This window comes from Notolabrus celidotus, chromosome 2 (genome assembly GCF_009762535.1).
Source record: "Notolabrus celidotus isolate fNotCel1 chromosome 2, fNotCel1.pri, whole genome shotgun sequence".
Classification (NCBI taxonomy): Eukaryota; Metazoa; Chordata; class Actinopteri; order Labriformes; family Labridae; genus Notolabrus; species Notolabrus celidotus.
Window position 1 is genome coordinate 29,185,316 of NC_048273.1, and position 12,359 is coordinate 29,197,674.

General features: G+C 41.2%; 1 protein-coding gene across 1 annotated transcript in view; it reads right to left on the reverse strand.

Moving 5' to 3' along the window:
- Window positions 1–12,359, reverse strand: part of LOC117808189 (ephrin type-B receptor 1-like) — a 132,849-nt gene that overhangs the window by 53,049 nt on the left and 67,441 nt on the right. Inside the window, exon 7 of the mRNA XM_034677764.1 lies at window positions 2,956–3,218. Within this exon, the coding sequence (XP_034533655.1) occupies window positions 2,956–3,218 (263 nt within the window). The remainder of the gene's footprint in view (window positions 1–2,955; window positions 3,219–12,359) is intronic.

The window sequence follows — 12,359 nt, forward strand, 5'->3', positions numbered from 1 at the left end:
GTATTCATTTGACTTAAAAGTGTAAAAAACAGAGATTTACTCCTAAAAACTCTCTTTCTAAGGTGCATCACTCTTACTATAGCCACATGAACCCCACTTTGGCATGTTGACAAATCAGTGGTTTAACAGGCCTGCCTCGTGGAGTTACAGTTGCTGGAGGGGAGAAATTTAACGGTCATTCATCAGCAACAGTGAGGTGTTTTTTTATTTCAGTGTAGCAGTACTGCCAATGTCTGCTTAAACTCTCAGGCCTCACCGTCTTCCTCATCTCTCCAACACAAAGGCACAATTAACAGGTTCCATGTGTGTATCAGGAAGAGACAAACTAATTAGCTGTCACATGTTGTTTGTCTTGAGCTCAGTTAATCATTTTGACGGTCAAAACAATGTCTTCAGTCATGACAAATCATCACACAAAGAGGTGGTAATTAGAGACGCTAGCTTAAAGGCTGATTCCAGGCTCCTAATCTGTTATGTTTGTCTCTTAATCATTCCATCATTTATTTTGAATTTTTCCTGTTTAACGAGTTTCTGAGGAGTCAAAAAATGTCTATAGACGGCATTTATGGTTGATTTTGTTTAAGCAGCTCTGCGTGTTTTACTTGATGGATAATTTGATTTTGAATACATAGATATGCTTTTCATACATGGCTGTCTTTAGTAAACACTTTAATTTGAAGTCAATAATTTCACAGCTAACACTAACAATCATGTCAGTGTCTGTCATTTATACATTCATCAATATTTATCTGTCCATCCCACTAAAGATTGCTGACAAATAATCCAGACCACACTATTGAGTAGATAATAATGAACTATAAAGAGGAGCCGAAGAGTAGTTTAGAAAGTGTATCCAGTCAGCATGCAATAATCTGAGCTCATACGTAAAACATCAATTTACATGGTTAATTGATTTAAAATAATTTAGAAGGAGTATTTACAGATATTATTTACATGTTGATTTAGCTGAAGCTTATGTTTACTGTATTTCAATAAGTTGAGTGTTTGATTCTCAAATTAAAAAGTACATGGATCATTAAGGACCTGTGTCCACTACTTGCAATTTTCAAGCTGGCAGCACCCACAACCTCAATGTCAGAGTGCTTATCACAGACACTTACGTTACTAAAGTTGTCCCAGGGCACTTCTGTTTCCTTTAGTGACCATTACGTGTGTTTTAAATTGCTCTGTGTACTTTATATTCATTTTTTTCAATAACTTAAAAAAACAGAAATTTTGATGCAACAATAGCAGCAGCTCTAGGTGTTCACAAAATAAGTCTGGTTATCTTAGTTGGATACAAGAGTCATTATCTAGTTCTCCTTCGTACCTTTGAACATTTATATTTGTTATTGACAGAGATGATATCGGAAGTCTTCAGCCTGTTTGATTTTGAAGGGTCAGTGATGGAGAAGTGACATTGACAAGCACACTGATGTTCCTAAAACTGAACTATTTACAACTGAGAGGGCTGTGAGCGCAGAGGCAAATATCTGCTGCTGTTCAGGGCACTTTGCACTTAGGACACTGAATGCTGAAAACCCTGATCTGCCTTGGTTTTGTATAGCAAGTAGGCGCTGCCAGCGCAAATGAAAACACCATTAGTGGACACAGGCCCTCAAATGCATAAAATATATCTTGCAGGTGATTTACTGGCTTCCTCTAAGTTGCTTTGATCTGGGGAAAGGAGTTTGGGTTCAACACAGATGCAGTCAGAGAGTGAAGACACTTAGAATTTTGACCTCCCTCGCTCTTTCTTTTAACTACTGAAATGGACAACTATCCAGTACCAGTTTTTCACTTGTTTAAGTAATTAAGTAATTATTCTCCTTAATTTTTCATCATGGAATAAGAATGTGGATCTTCAGAGCATCAAGCTAAGAACTTCTTATGTGTCATAGTACACAATAATTATATATTCTTTTAAAGTCCTACACAGTAGATTTATGTTCTAAAGATTAAGATTTGACCACATTATATCAGAAGACTGGATGACAGTAACACACTTTCATCACTTAACCGCTTCAGTGCAGCTGACCTTGATTTTGACGAATAGCTTTGATGGTAAAGGTGGATGATGGAAGAAGATTTAAGGTTTCCCATCCTCCTGGCTTGATGCGTTGGCCTTGATGTTTGAGAGAACACGGTGTAACAATTACCGAAATAACTGCACCTAAAAAGACCCTCGCGTCTTAATACATCTGTGTGGTTTTTGAGCATCACAGTGAACATTTTGCAGCTATTTGCATTTTAAAAGGAAAGTTGCACTCCTATCATGAAAAGTTGTTTTTCATAGTTTTAACAACATTCTTAGCAGAAACTTTATATCATAAACTCAACTTGCCAAAAGTTACATTTGAAGGCAACTTTCTTCCACATTGTGTAATTAAAAGATTTCTACACTGAAAATCCAACTTCTGAGCATCAAATACTCCCCGCCTGTGGGCCTACAAGGTGGCTTTGTAAAGTTTGAGAATTGCTTCTTCACGCAGGGCTTGAGCTATAAATACTCTCGATTTATTGCAGTTACAATTGGCAGCCCTGAGTCATGGCAGGGTCACTCTGCCAACACTGCGCCTGCTGCAAAGCTTTAGAAGAGGAAATAGTGTTGTGAAGACTTTTTTTATGTAGCTGTGTGTGTTGTACAGAAAATATGAGCATTCAGATCAACAGAGGAGGAGTGGGTTACACTGCAGGAAGGGTTTGAGGAGTCTCATAAAGGTCTTTGATACATTTTTACACATTTCCTGGCTGTGATTCTGCAACTGTTGTAAATCCAAGTCTGAGCACAGCTTCCATCGTCCGCCAAGACACAAGTTCACCTTTCAGAGACATCTTTCAAGCCTTCAGGCTTCGGAGTTTCCTTAAACAACACTGAACATCAAGCATGCCGAACAAAACTCATCCCAAAATAAATAAGGCTACAAAACGGCTCTCTGTGCTTGGTGGACAAACCTGTATTTCAAAGGTGTACGATGTGTGGGCTCTCAGCTTGCTAATCTCCACCCTTATGTCCTTTAGCAGTCTCTTGCCAGGAGTGAACACCACGCTGTCATCGCATGGCTGACATGCCCGGCGCTCGCTGCTGTGACACCGCCGACACAAGACGTTATATGTCAGGTCTTCACGGTGCCCTGTGTCTCGAGGAGAGTGCCATTCTAGCAGCACTGATGTCTGGTTGACAACTGAGACCACGTTTCGAGGGGCTGAAGGGACACCTGGAGAAAAAGAAGAGTGACGGTTAGGTTGTTTTCAGTGTCTTTTTAACAGAGCTGCAGATATCAACTGGATATATTTAGCAAGTCAAGTCAAGCAGATCAAAGCTTCCAAGAAACCTCATAATTTCAATATTAAGAATGTGTGCTGGAGCGCACCATATCAGATTGATTTCCCTGCACAGAACCTGGAATATCCCTGCTGTTTTCAACATCACACTACCCCCAAAAGAAAACTAAAACGCTACAGCTTGATTAGTATTTGTGATGTCTCAAGATCATTTGTATAGTTACATACACCTTTAAATTTAAGCTTTAAAAGGAACATCTATGTCTCAGCACTATCTTCAGCAACACTGAGCTCCATTAGGCTAGCTTCCATCAGATGTGCGTGCTATCACTGGCCCCGCTACCCTGCGTTTCTGCTCCGTCCCAGCTCCGGCAATCTGGAGCTCTCCACAACAGACACGCAAGACTTCTATTTTTGCTGGATAACAGAGCATGACACATCAGTCAGCATAGAGGACAGGAAGTCAGCCCCCCAAACAACAATAAAACATCCTTTTGACTTTCAGAATAAAACACTCAGTGTAGACTCCTGATCGTATTTGACTTAGCTAGAAAAACAAAAAACTGTCATAATGAGCGGAGCCAGGCCTGGAGTTAAAAGGTCTGAGGTTTTCAGAGGCAACTGTTGACATCATGGATCAGGAGAAGCTCATCATGAAGGTTGAAAACCAGTGATTGAGTTTTGATGGATAAGAGCACGGAGCCCAACCATCCAGGTTGAACTTTCTGTTTCCATGTGTGGGTCATTGTTTCAGTCAAACTACAACTGGAGGTGCCAGAATGCAGTGTAGACATTTGTACACATATAGCTTATCAAGACTTCTGTTTTTAGTGTCTAATAAAAAAGCTTTAAGGGATTTCACTTCCTTCTTTAATGAATTTGTATGAGGTGCTTGCCAATAGTAAGTGCATTACACTCCAGGGATGCTGGACAGCTCAATCCTTTGGTTGAGAAACCATCAGAAGCTAAGCAATCAACAGCTACAGACGAGGTCGACTGTACAACGTAATTTAGCTAATTTAATTAAACTCTGATCCAAACACTAATTTCGGCGCAACTTTCGAATAACTATCGAATACAATGCAAATGCGCTCAAAGCAAAATTACCAGCTTTTGATGGCCTAGCTTTAGATTAGAGAACTTTATTGATCCCCTGTGGGGGAAATGTATTTGCCACAAGGGTCTGTTCACAGTATCAACAAACAATAAGACAGTGCAGTCACAAAAACACGACAAATAAACAAATAACACAGTCACACCATTTGAGGTCTAATTAACAGCTATGGGTCAGATTCATGGCTACAAGTGTTCATTAAAAAAATCTGACTGCCAGTTCTCTGTCCTGTTTCTCAACAAAGAGGCCGTAATGACCGGCATCTTCTGTGGGTGATACACTTCATATTTGAAAGAACCTCAGACAACCACAATTCAAAAAAACTGAACTATTCCTTTAAACCAACAAGTGACTTGGGGGACTGTAATACAGCTCATGCAGGCAGCTTCTCTTGGTCTCTTCGATGACCTCAGCTCTCTCCAACGCAAGAGACAAAACTTCCATAACAAAACCAAATAAGAAGGCTGCTTTTCAACCCCAAAACTCTTATCCCTCACGAACAGATTCCGCTCTTGAAGATGTATTTTTATAGAGGTTAACTTCGCATTAACTTGATATTTCAGCTACATCATTTCACAGGAAAATATTTACCTAATGGCAGCTTTCATAAATCCTTTTTGAACATCACGAACAGTCTGTCACTTCAAGCTGCCCACAAGCACAGTTGCTGGTACAGATGTAGGATATTCAGAACCAGTCAGCCTTGTCTCTAACAGTCTGAGGGTGACCCAACAGCTCACAGCCAGCCGCAGAATCAGTCTGTTATTCTGTCACTCCTCAGTCAGTGAGTCAGTCAGTTTCTCTCCTGCCTCTCTCTCTCTCTGCTCATCTCTTTGATCAGTGCAGATACTCTGCTTTTTAGGGTGTTATATAGAGTCTTAAACACACTCCCACAGTTTTCACAAGGTTAAACCTAGCGGGTTCACTTCTCCTTGACACAAATCCAAAAGACTCACGACACACTAAGACATACCAGCACGACATGTCAGAACAGAGGTATGGAAATGATATGGATATTCAACCTTGGCATATGCTAAATCACAGAGTCATAAGACGTGCCTGAGATTCCCCTGTGGAGTGTTTGCATGTATGTGTGTGTTTATGTGTGTGTTTTTCAAACGGACACTCCTGCAGAAGAATCAAAGTGCTGACAGTCAGTTGTGGGTGAAATCTAAATCCCAGTATCTTATAAACATGCATATGAGGGAAAGGACCTGTCACCAGTCTTCATATTTACTCAAACACAAGCACATGCAACGTGTTTACACATATTCACTCCTACCACTCCTTTCCCTGGTCCCCCTGTGTGTTTTTACAATCATTTTAAGGTTTGATTACTTCTTTAAGTCACTTCATGGATTCTCTCCTTCATATTTATCGGACCATTTCATCCTTCAAACCCCAGCATGATCACTCATGTCCTCTGAGAAGTCTCCTGCCAGTCCTTTGCGCCCAGAGGAAACTCAGGGGTGGCCACACCTTTTCAGTTACAGGAACAAACAGCCTCCTCTCATCAGGTGAGCTGACTCAACACAGTCATTCAAAGCACGGCTTAAAGCCAGCCTTTATACTTTAGTCTATGAAATTAGGTTACACCTTTTTTGAATGTATATGTCCACATTATCCAGTGTGTTTCTGTTTGTCTGTGATCATCATAGTTTACTTAATCTGTGCACAGTCTGTTTTTTGCTTTTGCCTGTGAAGCATTTTGGTTAGCTTGCATTATTTTAAATGTGCGACACAAATACATTTAACTTGGCGTGAATTATTTAGAAGAGTAAACCTCCAAGACTCACAAAAAGTTCACAAAAAGCAGACATTCACTGTCAACATGTTCAGATAAAAGAGAGAATAATTACATTTTAAAGGCACAGAAAGTATATTCTGCCAATAAGGTTTCACAATCAAAACAATATTTTGACATAGTCTGGTGACGTCTTGAGGTAGCCTAACATTATGGGAGTTGTATTTTTTCAAACAATCATCATTGACAAAAAATAAATAAATAAATAAATAAATAAATAAATGAATAAATAAATATCCAATGTGACTCCATCCTAATTTCTGATCATGATAGAAGTAACATATTCAAGTTTTAGGAAGGAATATGTGAAATTAGTAAACTTAAAAGTTATCACAGACACTAGTTGTAGTGTAGTCTAGGCCTGAAATGCTGGTCATAGTATGTGTCTAAGCCGTAGCTCCTGATAATGACTACTGCCATAATGCTTTAAAGCTCTAGTACCCAAATGTAAACCTGCAAAGATGACAAAAAGCATTTTGTAGTGCAGTTTGGTTTGTCAGGATTTTGATTAAGAAAATGGAGATAAAGTTGTCTGTCTGCTGTGTCTGGTTGAATTGACATATCATCACTCCACTGGCATGAGGTTTGAAGGTGGGTGGTGCTAGCTCTGCTAACGTTAGCCACACTTGGCAAACCAATGTTAGACATCATTTACCTGCTGACTCTAGCAGCCTGTGTTCAATTTATTTTAAAACCAGGGTTCCCACTCTTTTCCAGAGATCATTTTCCAGGACATTTGCATTGATGATCAAGCTGGTATGACAGTCTAAATTTAGTTCCTAATTTAGTTCCTAAATAGTCTAATATGTTCCTCTCAGTCGAAGTCTACATTGACAGATATGTAGTCTATGGCTATCAATGAAATCATCTCTTACATACTTAAAAATTATGGCAAATTGATAATAGAATAATGCAACCACAGATGTACAGCACTTCACTTTATTAGTGCAACCAAGTAACAATGATGGGCAACATCTCAGCTTTCTCTTTTCTCAAAAAATATAAAATGAGCTAAGAAAAAAACAAAAGAACCTGCAAAGGAATCAGGAAGCTGCCTTATTGAAATAAATAAATAATAATAATGATGATCAGAGGATCAGTGCATTAATGACCTAAATAGATCTGAATGACAAAAATGGCCACAAATGTTTCTCAACTCAACTCAAAATATACCTTCTTAATCATAATATTCATCCTGCTAAGTGGCCGATATAAAACAAAGCAAATGTCACATTTTTTTATTTGAGTTACCGTAAACTCTGAACAAAATCACACCGGTGTAAAGACGCATTCTGTATTTGAAGATCTCTCAGAGGTTTAAAAAATGTAAACTGTCTTCCTGCATGGCGATGTCTATTATGATCAGGGATGTCTACAACGTGGAGTTTCTGTGCAGCTGTGTCGCTCTTTTTGTTCCGTTTGTTTTCACTATTGATATTTTGACTCCTACTAGCTAGAGCAGGGGTTCTCAATCTTTTTGGAGCCAGGGACCCCTTACAGGTGAGAAAATTGTCCAAGGCCCCCTCATAATTGTAACACAGATTAAGCACATTAGTGATGTGTCATGATCAAAAGCTGCGGCTCTGAGAGCCGATGCTTTATAGTGAATCAGAAGAGCCGGCATGCATCGAGAGAGAGCCGGCTCCCAGTTTTTTCCTTTCGCTGCTTAGCTCTCTCAGTGCTCAGCCCCAGCTCTGCTCACAGCAGAACTTTGTTTTGATTACTCAGCATAGCGACCATGCGGCCAATCAAATGTGAGGATATAGGATTCAGGTGATGGAGGGGAGGCTGTGTATCGTGGCTACATCTGTTCCTTCAGAGAGAGTTCTTCTTGAATACCGGGCAAATACTCACTGAGGGGAGAAGTCGGATCAGCCCATCCAAGCTGAGGCATCAGATTTTTCTCAATGCCAACCTGAGGACATTAATAATGTTTGCTCAAGTTTGGTTCTGTTTCTGTTTGCTTGAGTTTGTTTCTGGTTCTGTTTGCTTGAGTTCGGTTCTGGTTCGGTTCGATTCCGTTTGGTTCTGGTACATTTCTGGTTCGGTTCTGTTCTGGTTAGGTTCTGGTTCGGTTTTGTACGTTTCTGGTCTGGTTCGGTTCTGGTTTGGTTCGGGATCAGTTCTGGTTTGGTTTGATTCAGGTTCGGTTCTGGTACGGTTCTGGTACGGTTCTGGTTCGGTTCTGTTCTGGTTCGGTTCTGGTTCGGTTCTGGATCCGTTCTGGTTCGGTTCTGGTTCGGTTCTAGATCCGTTCTGGTTCGGTTCTGGATCAGTTCTGGTTTGGTTGTGGTTCGGTTCTGGATCAGTTCTGGTTCGGTTCTGGTTTGGTTCTGGTTCGGGACTGGTTCAGGTGTGGTTTGGATTCAGGTTGGGTTCGGTTCTGTTCGGTTCTGCTTCGGGACTGCTTCGGGTCTGGTTTGGTTCTGGTTAGGTTCGATTCTGTTTGGTTCTGGTACATTTCTGGTTCGGTTCTGTTTGGGTTAGGTTCTGGTTCGGTTTTGTACGTTTCTGGTCTGGTTCGGTTCTGGTTCGGTTCTGGATCAGTTCTGGTTCGGTTTGATTCAGGTTCGGTTCTGGTACGGTTCTTGTTCGGTTCTGTTCTGGTTCGGTTCTGGTACGGTTCTGGTACGGTTCTGGTTCGGTTCTGGATCAGTTCTAGTTTGGTTCTGGTTCGGTTCTGGATCAGTTCTGGTTCGGTTCTGGTTCGGGACTGGTTCAGGTGTGGTATGGATTCAGGTTGGGTTCGGTTCTGTTTGGTTCTGGTTCGGTTCTGGTTCGGTTCTGGATCAGTTCTGGTACGGTTCTGCTTCGGTTCTGCTTCGGGACTGGTTCGGGTCTGGTTTGGTTCTGGTTGGGTTTGGTTCTGTTTGGGTTTGGTTCTGGTTCTGTTTGCTTGAGTTTGGTTCTGGTTCTGTTTGCTTGAGTTCGGTTCTGGTTCGGTTCGATTCTGTTTGGTTCTGGTACAGTTCTGTTTCGGTTCTGTTCTGGTTCGGTTCTGGTTAGGTTTTGTACGTTTCTGGTCTGGTTCGGTTCTGTTTCGGTTCTGGTTCGGTTCTGGTTTGGTTTGATTCAGGTTCGGTTCTGGTTCGGTTCTGGTACGGTTCTGGTTCTAACCCTAACCCTAACCCTAACCCTATCCCTATTCACAACGCTAACCCTAACCCTAACCCTAATCACAACCCTAACCCTAACCCTAACCCTAATCACAACCCTAACCCTAACCCTAATCACAACCCTAACCCTAACCCTATCCCTATTCACAACCCTAACCCTAATCACAACCCTAACCCTAATCACAACCCTAACCCTAATCACAACCCTAACCCTATCCCTATTCATAACCCTAACCCTATCCCTATTCACTACCCTAACCCTAACCCTAATCACAACCCTAATCCTAACCATAACCCTAATCACAACCCTAACCCTATCCCTATTCACAACCCTAACCATAACCCTAATCACAACCCTAACCCTAATCACAACCCTAACCCTAACCCTAATCACAACCCTAACCCTAACCCTATCCCTATTCACAACCCTAACCATAACCCTAATCACAACCCTAACCCTAATCACAACCCTAACCCTAACCCTAATCACAACCCTAACCCTAATCACAACCCTAACCCTAACCCTAATCACAACCGTAACCCTAACCCTAACCCTATCCCTATTCACAACCCTAACCCTAACCCTAATCACAACCCTAACCCTAATCACAACCCTAACCCTAACCCTATCCCTATTCACTACCCTAACCCTAACCCTAACCCTATTCACAACCCTTACCCAAACCCTAATCACAACCCTAATCCTAACCCTATCCCTAATCACAACCCTAACCCTAATCACAACCCTAACCCTAACCCTAATCACAACCCTAACCCTAACCCTATCCCTATTCACAACCCTAACCCCTAACCCTAACCCTAATCACAACCCTAACCCTATTCACAACCCTAACCCTAACCCTAACCCTATCCCAAATCACAACGCTAACCCTAACCCTAACCCTAATCACAACCCTAACCCTAACCCTAACCCTAATCACAACCGTAACCCTAACCCTAATCACAACCCTAACCCTAACCCTAATCACAACCCTAACCCTAACCCTATCCCTATTCACAACCCTAACCCTAATCACAACCCTAACCCTAATCACAACCCTAACCCTATCCCTATTCATAACCCTAACCCTATCCCTATTCACTACCCTAACCCTAACCCTAATCACAACCCTAAACCTAACCCTAACCCTAATCACAACCCTAACCCTAACCCTAACCCTAATCACAACCCTAACCCTATCCCTATTCACAACCCTAACCATAACCCTAATCACAACCCTAACCCTAATCACAACCCTAACCCTAACCCAAATCACAACCCTAACCCTAACCCTATCCCTATTCACAACCCTAACCCTAACCCTAATCACAACCCTAACCCTATTCACAACCCTAACCCTAACCCTAATCACAACCCTAACCCTAATCACAACCCTAATCCTAATCCTAACCCTAACCCTAACCCTCACCCTAACCCTAATAACAACCCTAACCCTAACCCTCACCCTAACCCTAATCACAACCCTAACCCTAATCACAACCCTAACCCTAATAACAACCCTAACCCTAACCCTCACCCTAACCCTAATAACAACCCTAACCCTTACCCTAACCCTAACCCTAATCACAACCCTAACCCTAATCACAACCCTAATCCTAATCCTAACCCTATCCCTAATCACAACCCTAACCCTAATAACAACCCTAACCCTAACCCTCACCCTAACCCTAATCACAACCCTAACCCTAATCACAACCCTAACCCTAATCACAACCCTAACCCTAATCACAACCCTAACCCTAATAACAACCCTAACCCTAACCCTCACCCTAACCCTAATCACAACCCTAACCCTAATCACAACCCTAACCCTAACCCTCACCCTAACCCTAATCAAAACTCTAACCCTTATCATAACCCTAACCCTAGGATTAGGGTGAGAATGGATTTGTAACAGAATAAATGCACAAAATTGTTCAATTATAAATCTTCTCATAAAAACACTGTACGTAAAAGGGTTTTCAACACAAACCATTAGTTTTTGAAAAGTTAAGGTAAAATATACGGCTACGAAAGATCATAAATTAGGAGCCGTTCGGGAGTCAAAAGAGCCGGCTCTTCTTTGGGAGCCGAGTTAAAAGAGCCGGCTCTCTGAAAAGAGCCGAACTTCCCATCACTAAGGCACATGCTTTCTACCATTTGCACTCTTAGATGCCCTTGGAACTATTTGTATTGTAAAACGTATCAATGTAAATACTTCAGACCTGTACCATAGTGATAAACTAGACAATATACCCCCATTTTCTGTGAATGCATGATTATGAAGTGAAGGAGAAAAGATGTAAAAAAGGTTGTGCAGTGTTGCTGTCTTTTCCAGCACAGCATGCACTCAACTTTCAATGAATGGGGATGTGTTTTGTTAATCAGGTCAGGTCACACGCAGCCATGTTGGAATAATTTTCCAAGACTATATGTGATTTTCCAGGACATTTTACTTTTTCTCCCATTTTCCAGGTGTTTTCCAGTATTAGTTAACACAAACAGAGAGAATCTTATCTCATTTTCTGGCTTATTATTTGGTATTTCCGTGTCCCGACAGAAGAATAATAGTCAAATAAAATGGATCAATATAGATTTAGCTGAGTTTGAACATTGTTTTAAACATGTCGGATAACTTAAGGACACTACTCTATGAAATACATAACACAGGTCTTGTTGTATTTGACATTACAAAGAAGAAATGTCACATATTTTACCTAAGTGGCCATTTTGCAGCCAAAATAGAAACCACTTCTATCACTCCAAAGAATTTTCTGCCCCACAGTTACGACCACACTCTGCACTTCTTTGCTATTTTGTAAGTAGCTTTTGCAGTATCAGTCTGACCTATCCACAAAAATACACTTCAAAAACATCAACACACACCTACAGTACACACACACACACACCTCCTCTTTACCTATTCAGCCCCTGAGCCCTGCTGAGGGAATGATTTTCTGTCAGCCAACTATCCACACACTGTGCGCTCACTCTTCCACTTCACTGATCTGATTTTATATCTGATTGAGTTTATACCAT